Source organism: Microcaecilia unicolor, chromosome 6 (genome assembly GCF_901765095.1).
Source record: "Microcaecilia unicolor chromosome 6, aMicUni1.1, whole genome shotgun sequence".
In the NCBI taxonomy this organism is placed as follows: domain Eukaryota; kingdom Metazoa; phylum Chordata; class Amphibia; order Gymnophiona; family Siphonopidae; genus Microcaecilia; species Microcaecilia unicolor.
In genome coordinates this window covers 120,940,265-120,954,664 of record NC_044036.1, presented here as the reverse complement: position 1 = coordinate 120,954,664, position 14,400 = coordinate 120,940,265, and the positions used below count along the sequence as shown (strand labels likewise).

The 14,400-nt window shown below is 44.9% G+C and overlaps 1 protein-coding gene across 1 annotated transcript in view; it reads right to left on the bottom strand.

Annotated features, from left to right (window-relative positions):
- Window positions 1-14,400, bottom strand: part of SWT1 (SWT1 RNA endoribonuclease homolog) — a 391,485-nt gene that overhangs the window by 129,575 nt on the left and 247,510 nt on the right. The window contains exon 14 of the mRNA XM_030205715.1: window positions 911-1,049. Coding sequence (XP_030061575.1) covers window positions 911-1,049 — 139 coding nt within the window. The remainder of the gene's footprint in view (window positions 1-910; window positions 1,050-14,400) is intronic.

Here is a 14,400-nt window from a genome sequence, read left to right as displayed (position 1 = left end):
GGGGGATAGGAGGGGTTCAGCGACCACTGAGGGAGTAAGGGGAGGTCATCCCTGATTCCCTCCAGGTGTCATCTGGTCATTTAGGACACCTTTTTGTGCCTTATTCGTTATAAAAACAGGTCTAGATCAAAACATCTTAGTTTTAGTCCTGCACAATTTTCAGTTTTGTTTTGTTCCATTATGTCTGAAAAACATCCAAGTCTTAAGAACACCCAAATCCCGCCCTTAACATGCTCTCAAAACAACCCCTTGAGATTTGGACACACTGCAGACGAACAGCATAGAAAAATGCCTGAAAAACAGGTTTTGAAAATACTGATTTGGACATTTTTGTGAGAAAAATGCCCAAATGCTGCTTTATGCCACTTCTGAAAATGAGCCCCACAGTGTCTGGTAGTGGAGGAAGTTTGTGTTGCTATCATTGATTTCACACAAGAGTTTGTATGTTAAGTTGTAAACTGAAACATTCTATTTCTGCACTGTACCTCTTGTTGGAAGAGTTTTATTGGTTGATCTGGGAATGCTCCATAAATGAATAATTATATTCTATATTCTCTGTAAGTACTTGAGCTCCTCACCCCAGGCCTCAGAAGTGTGTAGCTAGGTCCTGGCAGCTACCAGCACCAGAGGGCTCAACCCTGGTGGAATTAATGAGATATTTTTCTTTTGTTTGACTCCATTAGGATGGTCCACTTTGGTTTTATGTGCATATAAATATATATGTTTATGTATTTTCATGATTTTGTAATAAACAATTGCCTGGCTACTGTCAGTTTTTCTATCATTGTAACTCTAAGGAGGGAGTTGGGGAGGGATGCCGGGGGCGCCATCTTATCCCTCGCCTCAGGCAGCAGATTGTCTTGGGCTGACCTTGAATCCAGTTTATGTTAGGAAAAGAGACATTACATACCTTTACGAAGATTTTCATATAGGCTATCCACAGTCTCCAACAAATCTCTTTTCACTATTAGTCCAAAGACAGCAATCCAGTGCTTTCTGAAGCACTGTAACAGATCTGCCAGAGTCCAAGGGGGCTTCAAATACAGCACCTACAAAAACAGTTTAGTCTTTCTGAATAATTTAATTTCAGATACTCATGACTTTTGCTTTAGTCTGTAATCTTCTTTTTCTACGTAAATATTTTTCAAGAATACATTGCATGTCACTCTTAAACTTGAACACAGGAGAGTCAGCCTGCAAATTCTTAAATATTTTTCAAACTTTCATCAAACTGTCAGCCCTAGCTGTGGTATCTCTGTATTTAATGTTTTAGGTTTTACACATTCTTGAAAAAGAAACTTAGAAAAGAGGAATTGAAACTTGACATTATGTTGATAAGTTTCATGATCACAGTACAGAAATAAAGATTAATGAATAAAAACAAAATAAGCAAATAAGTTCTTGGACTAATTAAATCCTCCATCCAGATCAGGACAGAATGAATAAAAAATGGCATACTAGAAAATAACACTCAATCATGAAAACCATTCTCATGATACCCTGAAGGAGAAGAGTGTGTGTGTGGGGAGGGGGAGGGATGGGAGGTGAAAGGGGTCAAGTAATAGAATTTTATGAATTATGGAGGGTAATTTTTTAAGATGGTGTCTAGTTTAAGAAGGCATAAACTTAACGTTATTTTTGTTACTTGTCGTTACTTTATAAAGATACATAAGCAGCAGAAATCATACCTATCTTGTAGGTTGTGGACATTTGTACCTCAAGAGACAGTCAATGACTGCACCTAGATTATTTAACTATATCCATAAATTAGATTTTATAAACCTATACGCATACTATTTACACACAAGTCTATAAAAGGGCATCTATATTTAGGTGCCTAAAGGATACTAAATGAAGCCTATTCCATAAAAGAGAGTAGGTGCCTACTTTTCTCTGTAGAATATTAGTGGAACCAGGTATAGATGCTTGTATGTGATTAGGCGTGATCACTTACATCAGCAACAGAGCAAGTATAAATTCTTGCACCTAGATTTGAGAGAGAGGCATGTAAGTTATGCCCCACCTGAACGCTATCCAAATTCCAGCCCTGTACATGCATACCAGCAAAGTATGTGCCATAATGTCAACATGTATACTTTTAAGTTAGCCAGAATTTCGTAACAGGTTTTTTTCATGCATATATGGCTACATATGCACAAAAATGACTTTATAAAAATTACATCCCTATTATGTTTGGAAGCCCACATCTTTGTTAATTTTTATTTTGTCAGTTCTGATGTATCTGATCATTTTAACGTACATTAACATTTTCTTTCAGCATCTAGACTAAAATATCATGGATACAAGGCTTTAGTCTTGAAAAGTGCTCCCCAATAAAGGTGACACCTTGGCCTATATGTCATTGTTTCCCAAGTCCAGTCCTGGAGTAACCCCTTGCCAGTCAGGTTTTCAGAATATCCACATTAAATATGCATGAACTTGATTTGCATACACTGCCTCCATTATATGTAAATCTCTTTCATGCATGCATATTCATTGTGGATATCCTGAAAACCTGACTGGCAAGGAGTATCCCAGGACCGGACTTGGGATACACTGGTCTATGTGAAGTAATTCTTATCTTTAACTTCTGGTCTGTTTCACCAAAGCACCCTTTTTCAAACTTTTTACACTGAACAATGCATACTGTTATTGGATATATATTCAGGGCCAAATTAACTCTTCATTGGGCCCTAGGCAAACATATATTTGTGGGCCTTCCTACCACAAACTTCCATCTAGTCTCTGTTGACAGCAAAGAATATGATGATGATGTAGACACATGTCTAGTTACAGCTGTCAGCATAAAACTGCCCTCTAAAGACTAGAAAGTTCTATAATACCTTGTAGGCATGTGCCGGACTTCCTGCACTGAGATCCCTTGGAAGTTGAGAGAGAAGGATCCCTCTAAAAATTAAAAAGATTTGTCTTGAGGGGTCACGTGATGCTAGGCTAAGGGGAGGACGCCGCACGTTAGAGCTCCGCGGACCCTCGCTAACATCTGCCCTTAGCGACATCAAAATCAGCGATAAAACCTCTAAAAAAGCGTAGATCGAGCAGTGTGAACCTCCCAGCGGTGTAAATCAGCGGCAATCTCTGTTTAAGCCGCGATGACAACCAAAGCGAACAGAAAGGACGGGACGAGGAGCCGCGTGGGAGAGGGTAAAATGGCGGACGCGGCCTCCTCGGGAGAATCGGTTGGATCAGTCTGAGCGGCGGAGATCGCAGCAGAAGTCTCGAGCCATCTGGAGGCATCGGTCGATAGAAAACTGCAACTGATCTCTGACCAAATAGAAAAGATGGACGGGAAACTCGAAGGATTAAAAACGGATATGGCAGGCTTCCAACAGCGCCTGTCAGATGTAGAAGATCAATCTACACAGCAAGTGGCAGCCCAAAGCGCTATGCAAAAAAAGGTGGAAAGTCTGGAGGCAAAAATTGAGGACCTAGAGAATAGGTCCAGACGCAACAACCTAAGGCTGGTGGGACTGCCGGAGTCCCTGAGAGAGGTAGATCTTCGGGGGTTCCTGGAAAAATGGCTGCCTCAGGTACTTGCCCTGAACCAATTGGAGAACTGCTTTAAGATTGAAAGGGCGCATCGCCTGGGGCAGCGAAGACAAGGGGAAGAGAGACCACGAATCGTGATTTGCAGAGTGCTGAATTATGATCATAAGCAGGAAATTTTGCGTGCCTGGAGACAGAGGGGAAGGATTCAATATGAAGAATCAACTGTTCTATGTTTCCAGGACTTTTCGGCAGCGGTGACAGCCCAGCGTAGACGGTTTTCAGAGGTCTGCAAGCAACTACATGAGAAAAGAGCACGTTTTGCTCTGTTATTTCCCGCCAAGCTGAGAGTCCAGAATGATGGCAAGCTACATGTTTTTACTTCCCCAGAGGAGGCGAAGGAGTTTGTAAAGCGGATGACGATTCACCCAGAGGAGAGTAGTGCAGTTGTGGACTCCAGAAGCAGTCCAGTGCATTGATTGGGAAAAGGGACAGATAGATTGGTCTGAAGCACGTGCAAAAGAAGAAGATGGCTGTGACATAAACAAGCAGCTACATGGAACAATATAAATGCAGGTTGAATGTATGTTCTAGAATGTGGAGGGAGAGACTATGTGTCATTCATTTCCGAGAGGGGGGAGATGTGTGTTATGTAGGGGTAACATAAATCAGTATGGTGCAAGATGTCGCGGGGTGAGGGGAGGGGCAGGAACGTGACCGGTTCTCAAAGAGGACCCAAGTAACGCTTTTGGTATGTGGGGGGGGGGGGGGGGGGAATGGGAGGGAGGGGGGGGATACAGCAGACGAGGGTGGCGGGGATTTGTATGTTTTGTTTTGTTTTTTTCTCTTCTTTCTTATAATTATATCAGAGCAGACTTGGGTTGCAGCGTTGTGGTGCATTCTCAGTTTTATATCGGAGGGAGGGCATACCCAGGGGCTGGTGGGTGTGGCCTGTACCAAAGTGTTAGGAATCAAGTTTAATTGGGAAGCTTGGGAACTAATGAGGCATGGTTAAAGTAATATCATGGAATGTGGGGGGGATTTCATCACCCATCAAACGTACCAAAGTCTTACAAGCCATGAAGCGACATAAGGTGGATATAGTGTTCTTACAAGAAACGCATTTGACGACATCGGAACATAGTAAGTTTCAGAAAGGTTGGATAGAACAGGTAGTGGGCGCACCGGCGTTAGGCAAGAAAGGGGGAGTACTTATAATGTTCCGTAAGGGCCTGCAATTTCAGATCAAAAAGGTTAAACGGAGCCCAGAGGGTAGATTTGTGCTGGCAGAAGTGGAGATGGGGAATGTCACATACACCTTTTGCAATGTTTATGCACCTAATGTTTGGGATCGCAAATTTTACAAAACTCTTATAGAGCTGCTGAGTCCCTACCAGGGGAAAAATGTCATACTGGGTGGAGACTTTAATTTAGTATATGATATTCAGATGGACAAAACGGGCGTGCAAGCGCCGAATGTGGGTCATGCTGCTTGGGGCCTGCCTTTTCTCTGTAAGACACTGGACTTGATTGATGCGTGGAGGGTTCTACATCCCACCCAGAAGGATTACACACATGTGTCTAGAGCACACCTCACGCAGTCACGCATTGATTACTTGTTCATTTCCAGAGATCTCTTCTCTAAAGTATCAGTTGCAGAGATAGGTCCTTGTGAAATATCGGATCATTCGCTTATCTGGCTACAGATGCAAGGGTTAGGGGAAGTGGGGAGTAGGGGAGGCTGGAGATTCCCATTGGAATTGTTTTGGGACTCTAAGTTTAAGGAGTACATAGATGGGAAATGGAGGGAATTCGCGGACCACAATAAGGAGCATCAACACCAACCTCGTTTATACTGGGAAACCTCCAAAGCAGTGATGCGGGGTGAGATCATAGCTTATAGGGCCAGGGTCAAAAAGATGAGAGATAAGGAGATTCTTAGATTGGAAAAAGAAATCCGTTTACAAAGGGTAAGATGTGGGGTAAAAATGACACCGGAAGGGAAAGGTGCTCTTCTAGCTACACAGCAGGCCTTGAATGAATTGCTCCATCAGAGGGCGAAGAAATCGCATATGTATTATAAATACGAATACTTTATCCATGGAAATAAGGCAGGAGCGTTGATGGGTAGATTGTTAAGAAGGGAAGGGGGTAATAAGAGCATTTTGGAAATAAGGGAAGAGGGAGGTCGACTTCTTAGGACAGCTAAAGATATAACGGAGTGCTTTAAAAGATATTATGAATGTTTATATCGGGAGCCCACAGATATAGTGCCAGATAGTATGCTTTATTTACTTAATCATACCCTGCCCCAGATATCGGATTCACAAAAGTTATATCTAAATGGTCCAATTACGGAAGGTGAAGTGATGTTGGCATTCCAACAAAGTAAGATACAAAAAGCGCCGGGGCCAGATGGTTTTACTATGGCCTACTTTAAGATAGTCCAGGAGCGGGTGACACTTCCCTTGTTAAATTTATATAATGAGATGGCCAATACAGGAGAGATGTCGGACTCCATGAACATAGCGAAAGTGATAGTGTTAAAGAAACCAGGAAAGGATGGATTAGAAGTAGGGTCATATAGACCTATATCATTGCTAAACTGTGACGTTAAGATATATGCTAAGATTCTGGCGAATCGACTGTCTAGAGTATTGCCAGACTTGATTGCTTCCCCACAAGTCGGGTTTGTGAAGGGTAGATCTGTGGGAAGGAATGTTAGGGCGCTTTTGGCGTCTCTTGAAATTGTGGAGGCCGGGAAAAGGCCTTCTCTGTTGGTCAGTTTTGACGCAGAGAAGGCCTTTGATCGCGTAGTTTGGAACTTTATGTTCCAGGTGATGGAAAGAGTTGGTATAGAAGGTATGTTTCGAGATGCTGTGGGGGCGCTTTACTACAATCCCAGGGCGTTTCTATGGGTGAATGGGGAGCAATCTTCATTGTTCAAAATCAGGAGGGGCACGAGGCAGGGGTGCCCATTGTCCCCCCTGCTTTTTGTGCTCGCATTGGACCCTCTGATTAGGGAGATCGAGTCACATCCAGAGGTGGAGGGGGTGACCTGGGGTGCTTCTTCATTCAAGGTTTCTGCATTTGCAGACGATATATTAGTCCACCTTACACAACCGGGTCGTTCATTGAGAGCCCTATTGGAACTGTTCCAGGAGTATGGGGATTTTGCGGGTCTCCGGATTAACTACTCTAAATCCTTAGCACTAACAGCACACGCAAGTGTAAAGAGGGAGTGGGAGTCGGGGTTCCCGCTTAAATGGGCGACGGATTTCCTCCCGTACTTAGGTGTGAGAGTCGCAATGAGCACGACCAAATTATATCAAATGAACTACACAAATTTATTAGATAAGATGAAGGGCCGGTTGGGTCAATGGGGGACGCTGCCGCTTACTTTACACGGGAGAGTTCACCTATTTCGTATGGTGGAATTTTCCAAGTGGCTGTATGCATTTCAGGTGTTACCTTTGCGACTCAGACAAAAAGATCTCCGCCAGTTGTATAGACACCTGCGGAAGTTCGTGTGGAGAGATGCGAAGCCCAAGGTAACATTGCAATGTCTCTTTGGACCATGGAGGGAGGGGGGTTTGGGGCTTCCGAATATGCGGAGATACAATCAAGCGTGTTTGTTGAGACACCTAGGAGATTGGATGTTGGGGAGACAAGATTACACACCACGTAATATGGAATTTGATTTCTTTAGGCCAACTCATCCGTATTATCTGTTACATTGTGCCAGAAGAGAACTACCAGAACATGTGCGCAATAGCGTACTACTGGGCCCACTGAGAGAGGTGTGGAGGGACCTCAATGGGCTGTGGGGATTGGGAGCAGATACCTCTGACTTACTTCCGTTACAGGGGAATTTAGAGTTTACACCAGGTTCTGACAGTCCAACATTTCGCAGATGGGCAGAGCTGGGGATCACAAGACTTGAACACGTTTTGGATTCTGGAGGGAGGATTTTATCTCTGGGTGCACTGGGGGTGGGCATTAGTCCGACACATCTATTTGCATATCTTCAGTTGACACACTATGTTAGATCCTTGGAGCCCAGTAAGTTGGAGGGAGGTCACGGGCGTAGATTAAGAGCTTTTTTCGGGGATATCCCCGGAGATAGATTGTCCGTATCGGGATTACAGAAAGCTCTGGGAGAGCTAGAGGGTGGAAAAGACATGGGACAAGTTGGTCAGAGGTGGGCGGTGGATTTGGAGCAACCACAGCTACAGCTGGATTTTCGGAAATTGATATCTCGCATTCCGCAGATTTCTGTAAATGCGGGATTGCGGGAATGCCAATACAGAATAATTTTTAGAGCATATATGGCTAAGAACCAAGTGTTTAAATTTGGAGGTGTCGAGGACCCGTTATGTTCCAAGTGCAAACGGGGAGAAGGCACGTTCTTTCATTCTCTTTGGAAGTGCAGCATGATTCAGATCTTTTGGAAACAGATATTCAGATATCTGGAATCCCTGGTGATGCACAAGATTCCGTTTTCGCCCTTGGGAATACTTTTGGACAAATACGAAGTATTCAGAATTTGTGGTAGAGGGGCTCAGCAGCTCATACGCAAGGCCAGCATAGTGGGTAAAAAACTTATTATGGGCGCATGGAAGAGTGAGAAATCTCCAGAATACTGGCATTGGAGGAACAAGTTTCATGAGATCATGATTATGGAGCGTAGAGGGGTGGGATCCTTCCCCAAGAGACGAAAGGCATTTCTGGACATTTGGGATCCATACATACAGTCGCTGTCACCTAGGGCACGGAGTTTAATATTAAATAGGCTCTGAACATTTTTATTTATTATTATTATAATTTATTTAGTGTTTGTGATTATATAATATATATGTATATATATATATATATTTTTTTTTTTCTCCTTTTTTATCTTATATTTTCTTCTCGCAAGCTAGAGGGTTCCCTATTGTATAAGGGGACCATAGGTTAACAGGAAGAGGAGGGTGGTAGTAGCGTAAAGTCCCATTGGATCCATAGTCATGGTGGTGGGCCATCAGAGACAAGGTGCATCGCTGTGTTGATAACTAGGGAGACTGTTTCAGGGGGGGCCTTGCCTGAATCCTATTTCAGGCAACCGCAATGTAAGCTCCTCTTGCTCAATAATAGATTAACAGGCTACGGTGTAGCCTGGGAAGTTCAGCGAGAGGGAGCTAGGAGTTAGTTGTAGTGTTGATATAGATTTGTTGTTTAATTAATAAAGGGGATAACTGGGAGGGGGAGGGTGGAGCAAGGGAAGGCTTTTAAAGAGGGCTATTTTGCAGTAGGTGTTGCAGTACATAGTTACCGACATGTTCTTCTATTGTGTATTTGTGGGTACTGCAGTATCAGTGGATTTTATGCGATATATAAGCATTATAGCCTAAATGGAGGTTTAATGAGTAGATTGACCATAAGATAAGGGAATGGGAGGGGGGGGGGGGGAAATTAAATTCATGATGACAAAGCAAAGAAGCACTGTGTAGTTTGACAAGTTGGTGTTACGTACGGATTCTGAATAGAACTGTTTAATTTCTGTATTTTGTTGTTCATCAATAAAAATGATTCAACTAAAAAGATTTGTCTTAATTTGAGTGAACCGTTGGAAGAATATCTATATATGCCAATCCATAGACCCCTGAAGAAGGCCTCTTTGGCCGAAACACAGACCGTGTAGGGTCTTAATAAATGAATTTGGCTTTTTTTACATCTGTGATTTTAGTTTGGTCTTTCTGTACATCTTCCGTTCTTGTTGTTTTTTGGTGTTTTTTACGGGAGATTTGGACTCTCTTTGTTGTTGTTGGTCAAGACTGTGCCACATTGAAGTTCATCAGCTAAGGACTACATCTATGTCCATGGCAAACCTCTGCTCAATTCCTTTAACAGACGTTTGCAAACCGACCACATGGTCTTTGGTCCATTTCTTTGCATGGCATGTCATTATTGCTTGAACACTTCTTTCACAGTGGACAACTTTTTCTCCTGCACAGTCTATTTGTTTAAAACTTCAAAATGCCTACACTTGCATCCCAGATTGCCAAAATGAACAATCCCAGGCAACCTTCAATCTTTGGAATTCCCTTTCTGTTTTTATCAGAGAGACAAGAAAGTATTTGACCTTTGGAAAATTACTAAAAACTTTTCTCTTTAAGACATTTTTGAAAGTTTGAAGTCTGAATAGCCATTGATGTTGTATTGATTAAGTTGTAATTTCTCAGGGTCTGCCTGATTACCTCTAGATATTGTGATCTGCGTAGAACTCTATTGGGTGATAGCGGAATATAAGAATTTTTTAAACGTAATATTCAGTTCATTAGTTGCCAGAGGTTTGGCTGCACCATCCTGGCTGTTACTAGACCAAGTGGAGTAACTTACTTGTAATAGGAGTTCTCTGTAGACAGCAGGATGATGCAAACACACCATCTCATCCGCTGTTCCCTCCAAAACCCAGAAGGGAAAAAATATTAATCAATAAAAATGATGGAATTCCTGTACAGCACTGTATGAGTTTACACTGATTGAAAGATGAGTGCTCTGCATAGAAAGATAAGTGAGTGCTTACAATATTTTATAGAACTTTCTAGTCTTTAGAGGGCAATTCCATGATTACAGCCATCAGAAGATGTACTCTGAATCTGGTAATCTGTTACTCTTCAGTTATCTAGAGCCTGCAGAAAGCTGACATGTGAGAGTATCTTCTTCTGGCAGGTACTACTACTACTACTTAACATTTCTAGAGCGCTAGTAGGGTTACGCAGCGCTGTACAGTTTAACAATGAAGGCCAGTCCCTGCTCAAAGGAGCTTACAATCTAAAGTTAGGGCAGTCTAGATTTCCTGAATGGAGGTATGGTGGTTAGGTGCTGAAGGCGACATTGAAGAGATGGGCTTTGAGTAAGGATTTGAAGATGGGCAGGGAGGGGGCCTGGCGAATGGTCTCAGGGAGTTTGTTCCAAGCATGGGGTGAGGCAAGGCAGAAAGGGCGGAGCCTGGAGTTGGCGGTGGTGGAGAAGGGTACTGAAAGGAGGGATTTGTCTTGAGAACGGAGGTTACGGGTAGGGACGTAGGGGGAGATGAGGGTAGAGAGGTAGGGAGGGGCTGCAGATCGAGTGCATTTGTAGGTTAGTAGGAGAAGCTTGAACTGTATGCGGTACCTAATCGGAAGCCAGTGAAGTGACTTGAGGAGAGGGGTGATATGAGTATATCGGTCCAGGCGGAAGATAAGACGTGCAGCAGAGTTCTGAACGGACTGAAGTGGAGATAGGTGGCTAAGTGGGAGGCCAGTGAGGAGTAGGTTGCAGTAATCAAGGTGAGAGGTAATTAGAGAGTGGATGAGAGTTCGGGTGGTGTGGTCTGAGAGGAAAGAGCGAATTTTGCTAATGTTATAGAGGAAGAAGCGACAGGTTTTGGCTAACTGCTGGCAGGGCCGTGCCAACACGGTAAGCGGGGTAAGCACTGCAGGGGGGCGCCAGCCTCTGGAGGGCGCTGCCCAGGTCCGTTCACTTGCAAAATCTTTTACCTGTAGTTGTGATTCTCCTCTCTCCCCTGCCCTTCCCCCTCCATGTCAGAAAGTGAAGGCAGCCCAGCAGTACTAACTGAGGCAGACACTTCTGCTGAAGTTGCTTAAAAGAATACAACGAGTGCTATATATGTCTTTGGTGTGGGAACAACTTCTCATTCGTGGTGAGCTTGAAGTGAACAACATTCAAATTAAAGAGAACAGGTTTGGAGGGAGGTGTGCAAGTGAGACTGGGGAGAAATAAAAAAAATAAATAGTGTAATTGTTAAAATCTGTAAGTGGTTCAAAGTTTTTTTTTTTCCTGAGCATCATGTACACCGAGAAAAGGCATGATGTGTGCATAATTATCAGGTATTCTGGGATAGCTACAGCTAAAAGCCATTTCATTGGCTGATGGTTTCAACAGTAGTTTCAAAGAGGAAGAGCTGGTAAGTGAAAATCTGATTGCTTTTTTTAAGCTTTAAAAGTATTTGCATTAAAATCTAATTGCAGAATTCAGGTGCTAGGAGTCTGTACTTGGTTGTCATATGCTCAGATTTGTTTAAATCATATGCAAATTAGTCTGTTTTTGGGAGGTTCTCATTTGCATATTTATGGGTAAAAATTGATGGAAATGTTTACAACCTTAATGTTAGGGCATGGCTTTGCTCAAAACTGTTTAGTTTGATCAAAAACGAAGGGTTTATCTAGTGTTTTTGACTAAAAATTCCCATTAGAGTGTCTGTATGTTAATCTGCATTCAAATAGAGCTCTCTAATTGGATGATCAGCTCCTGTTAGAAATCTGCCCGGGAACAGAGTGAGAGCAACTGACAGTTTGGCCAAGAGAGACATGCAGCTGTGAGCTCCATGTGTGTAAGACTTGAAAGAGAGAATTGTTGTTTGATCAAAGTTGACTGAAATTATAAAAGAGTGCCTGATTATGTGGGGGGGGGGGGGGGGGGGGCGCCAACTGATAGTCTGCAGGGGGGCACCAGAGGCCCTAGGCACGGCCCTGACTGCTGGATATGCGCAGAGGAGAGGGAGGAGTCAAAGATGACTCCGAGTTTGCGGGTAGATGAGACGGGGAGGATGAGGGTGTTATCAACTGAGATAGAGAGTGGAGGGAGAGGAGAAGTGGGTTTGGGAGGGAAGACAATAAGCTCGGTCTTGGCAATGTTCAGTTTCAGGTGGCGGCTGGACATCCAGGCTGCATTGTTGGATAAGCAAGCCGATACCTTGGCCTGGGTTTCCGCAGTGTTGTCTGATGTGGAGAGATAAAGCTGGGTGTCGTCGGCATAGAGATGGTATTGGAAACCGTGAGATGAGATCAGGGAGCCTAGGGAAGAGGTGTAAATTGAAAAAAGAAGGGGTCCAAGGCCAGATCCCTGAGGAATTCCAACAGAGAGTGGGATGGGGATAGAGGAAGAGCCATGAGAATGTACTCTGAAGGTGTGGTGGGAGAGATAAGAGGAGAACCAGGAGAGGACGGAGCCCTGGAACCCAAATGAGGACAGTGTGGCAAGAAGTAAGTTGTGATTGACAGTGTCAAAAGTGGCGGATAGGTCGAGGAGGATGAGGATGGAGTAGTAGCCTTTGGATTTGGCAAGGAATTGGTCATTACAGACTTTAGATAGTGCCGTTTCCGTCGAGTGTAGGGGGAGAAAGCCGGATTGAAGCGGATCGAGGATGGCATGAGAGGAGAGAAAATCTAGGCAACGGCTAAGAACGGCGCATTCAAGTATCTTGGAGAGGAAGGGTAGGAGGGAAATGGGGCGATAGTTGGAGGGACAGGTAGGGTCAAATGATGGTTTTTTGAGGAGTGGTGTGACTACAGCTTGCTAGAAGGTGTCAGGGACAGTTGCAGTGGAGAGAGAGAGGTTGAGAATACTACTACTACTTGACATTTCTAAAGCGCTACTAGGGTTACGCAGCGCAGTATATGACAGATGGCGGGGGGGGGGGGGTGACAGTAGGAGAGATGGTGTTGAGTAGATTGGTGGGGATGGGGTCAGAAGAACAGGTGGTGCATTTCGAGGAGGAGAGAAGATGGGCGGTTTCCTCATCGGTGATATCAGGAAAAGAGGAGAAGGAGGCCTGGGTTGGTTGGTTGAGGGGGTGGGTTAAGGGGTGAAGAGGAGGAGATGGTTTGGAGGTGAATTCAAGGTTGATCTTCTTCACCTTGTCATGGAAGTAATCAGCCAATGATTGAGGAGAGAGTGGGGGGGGTGGGAGCGGAGGGCACTTTGAGGAGGGAGTTATGGGTCATCAGTGTGTATGTTAAAGTCTCCAAGAATGAGGGATGAGGATGAGGGCTCAAGAAAAAAGGAGAGCCAGGCGTCGAAGTCGGTAAGGAAGGGAGGGACTTATCAGGGGGGCGGTAAATGACTGCAACTTTGAGTGGCAGCGGGTAGAATAGACGGATGGAGTGAACTTCAAAGGACGAGAAGCAGTGAGACCACGGTAGGAGAGGTTGAAAACTGCAGGAGGGTGAAAGTAGTAACCCGACGCTGCCACCGTGGCCAACAGGGCGGGGAGAATGGGAGAAGAGATAACCTCCATGGCAGAGGGCCGCGACTGAGGCAGAGTCGTCGGGGGTGAGCCAGGTTTCAGTTAGGGCGCGCAGTTGAAGGGAACGGGAGATGAAGAGATCATGGCTGAAGGAAAGTTTGTTGCAAATCGAGCGGGCATTTCACAGGGCACACGAGAAGGGGAGGGAGGAGGGGGGCAGGAGGGGAACAGAAATGAGATTGGAGATATCGCGGAAACGTTTGCATGGATGAGACGAGGATAGGTGTGGGGGACCTGGGTTGGGATTGATGTCTCCTGCGGATAGCAGGAGAAGGAGCAAGAGAGTGCGGAGGAGGTAGGGTGATGAAGGCGACGAAGACGGGATGCGCTTAGGAGGAATGGGGAAGGGTTCATGGCAGGAAGGAGGTATTGAAGGTTCAGAGCTAGGAAGGAGGAGGAGGACAGTAGAGATGGTGTGGTTGTGGGGGACGGGGGTGGGTAGGGCATTGTAGTAGTGAGCAGGATGGGAGAGGACATGGATGGGCAGTGAGTTCATACGATATACCGCAGTGGGGGAAGGGGGAGTAGATTAGGAAGGGACAGGACAATGAAGAGAATGTGTAAGGGGGCCCTGAGTACTGACTGAGGTGTTTACGGGTGCATAAGTAGTGATGATGGTTTGGCAGATTGGCAGGTGGGAAGGTAGGTAGAGGGGCTGGCAGGCAGGTAGGTTGCTGGGGGGGGCAGGCAGGCAGGTTGCTGGGCTAGGGCAGGCAGGCAGGTAGATGGGCTGGGAGGCAGGCAGGTTGAAGGGTGGCCAGTCAGTCAGGAGAGTGATGGGCTGGCAAGGTGGCAGGCAGGGAGGCAGGTAGGTAGTTGTGCAGGCT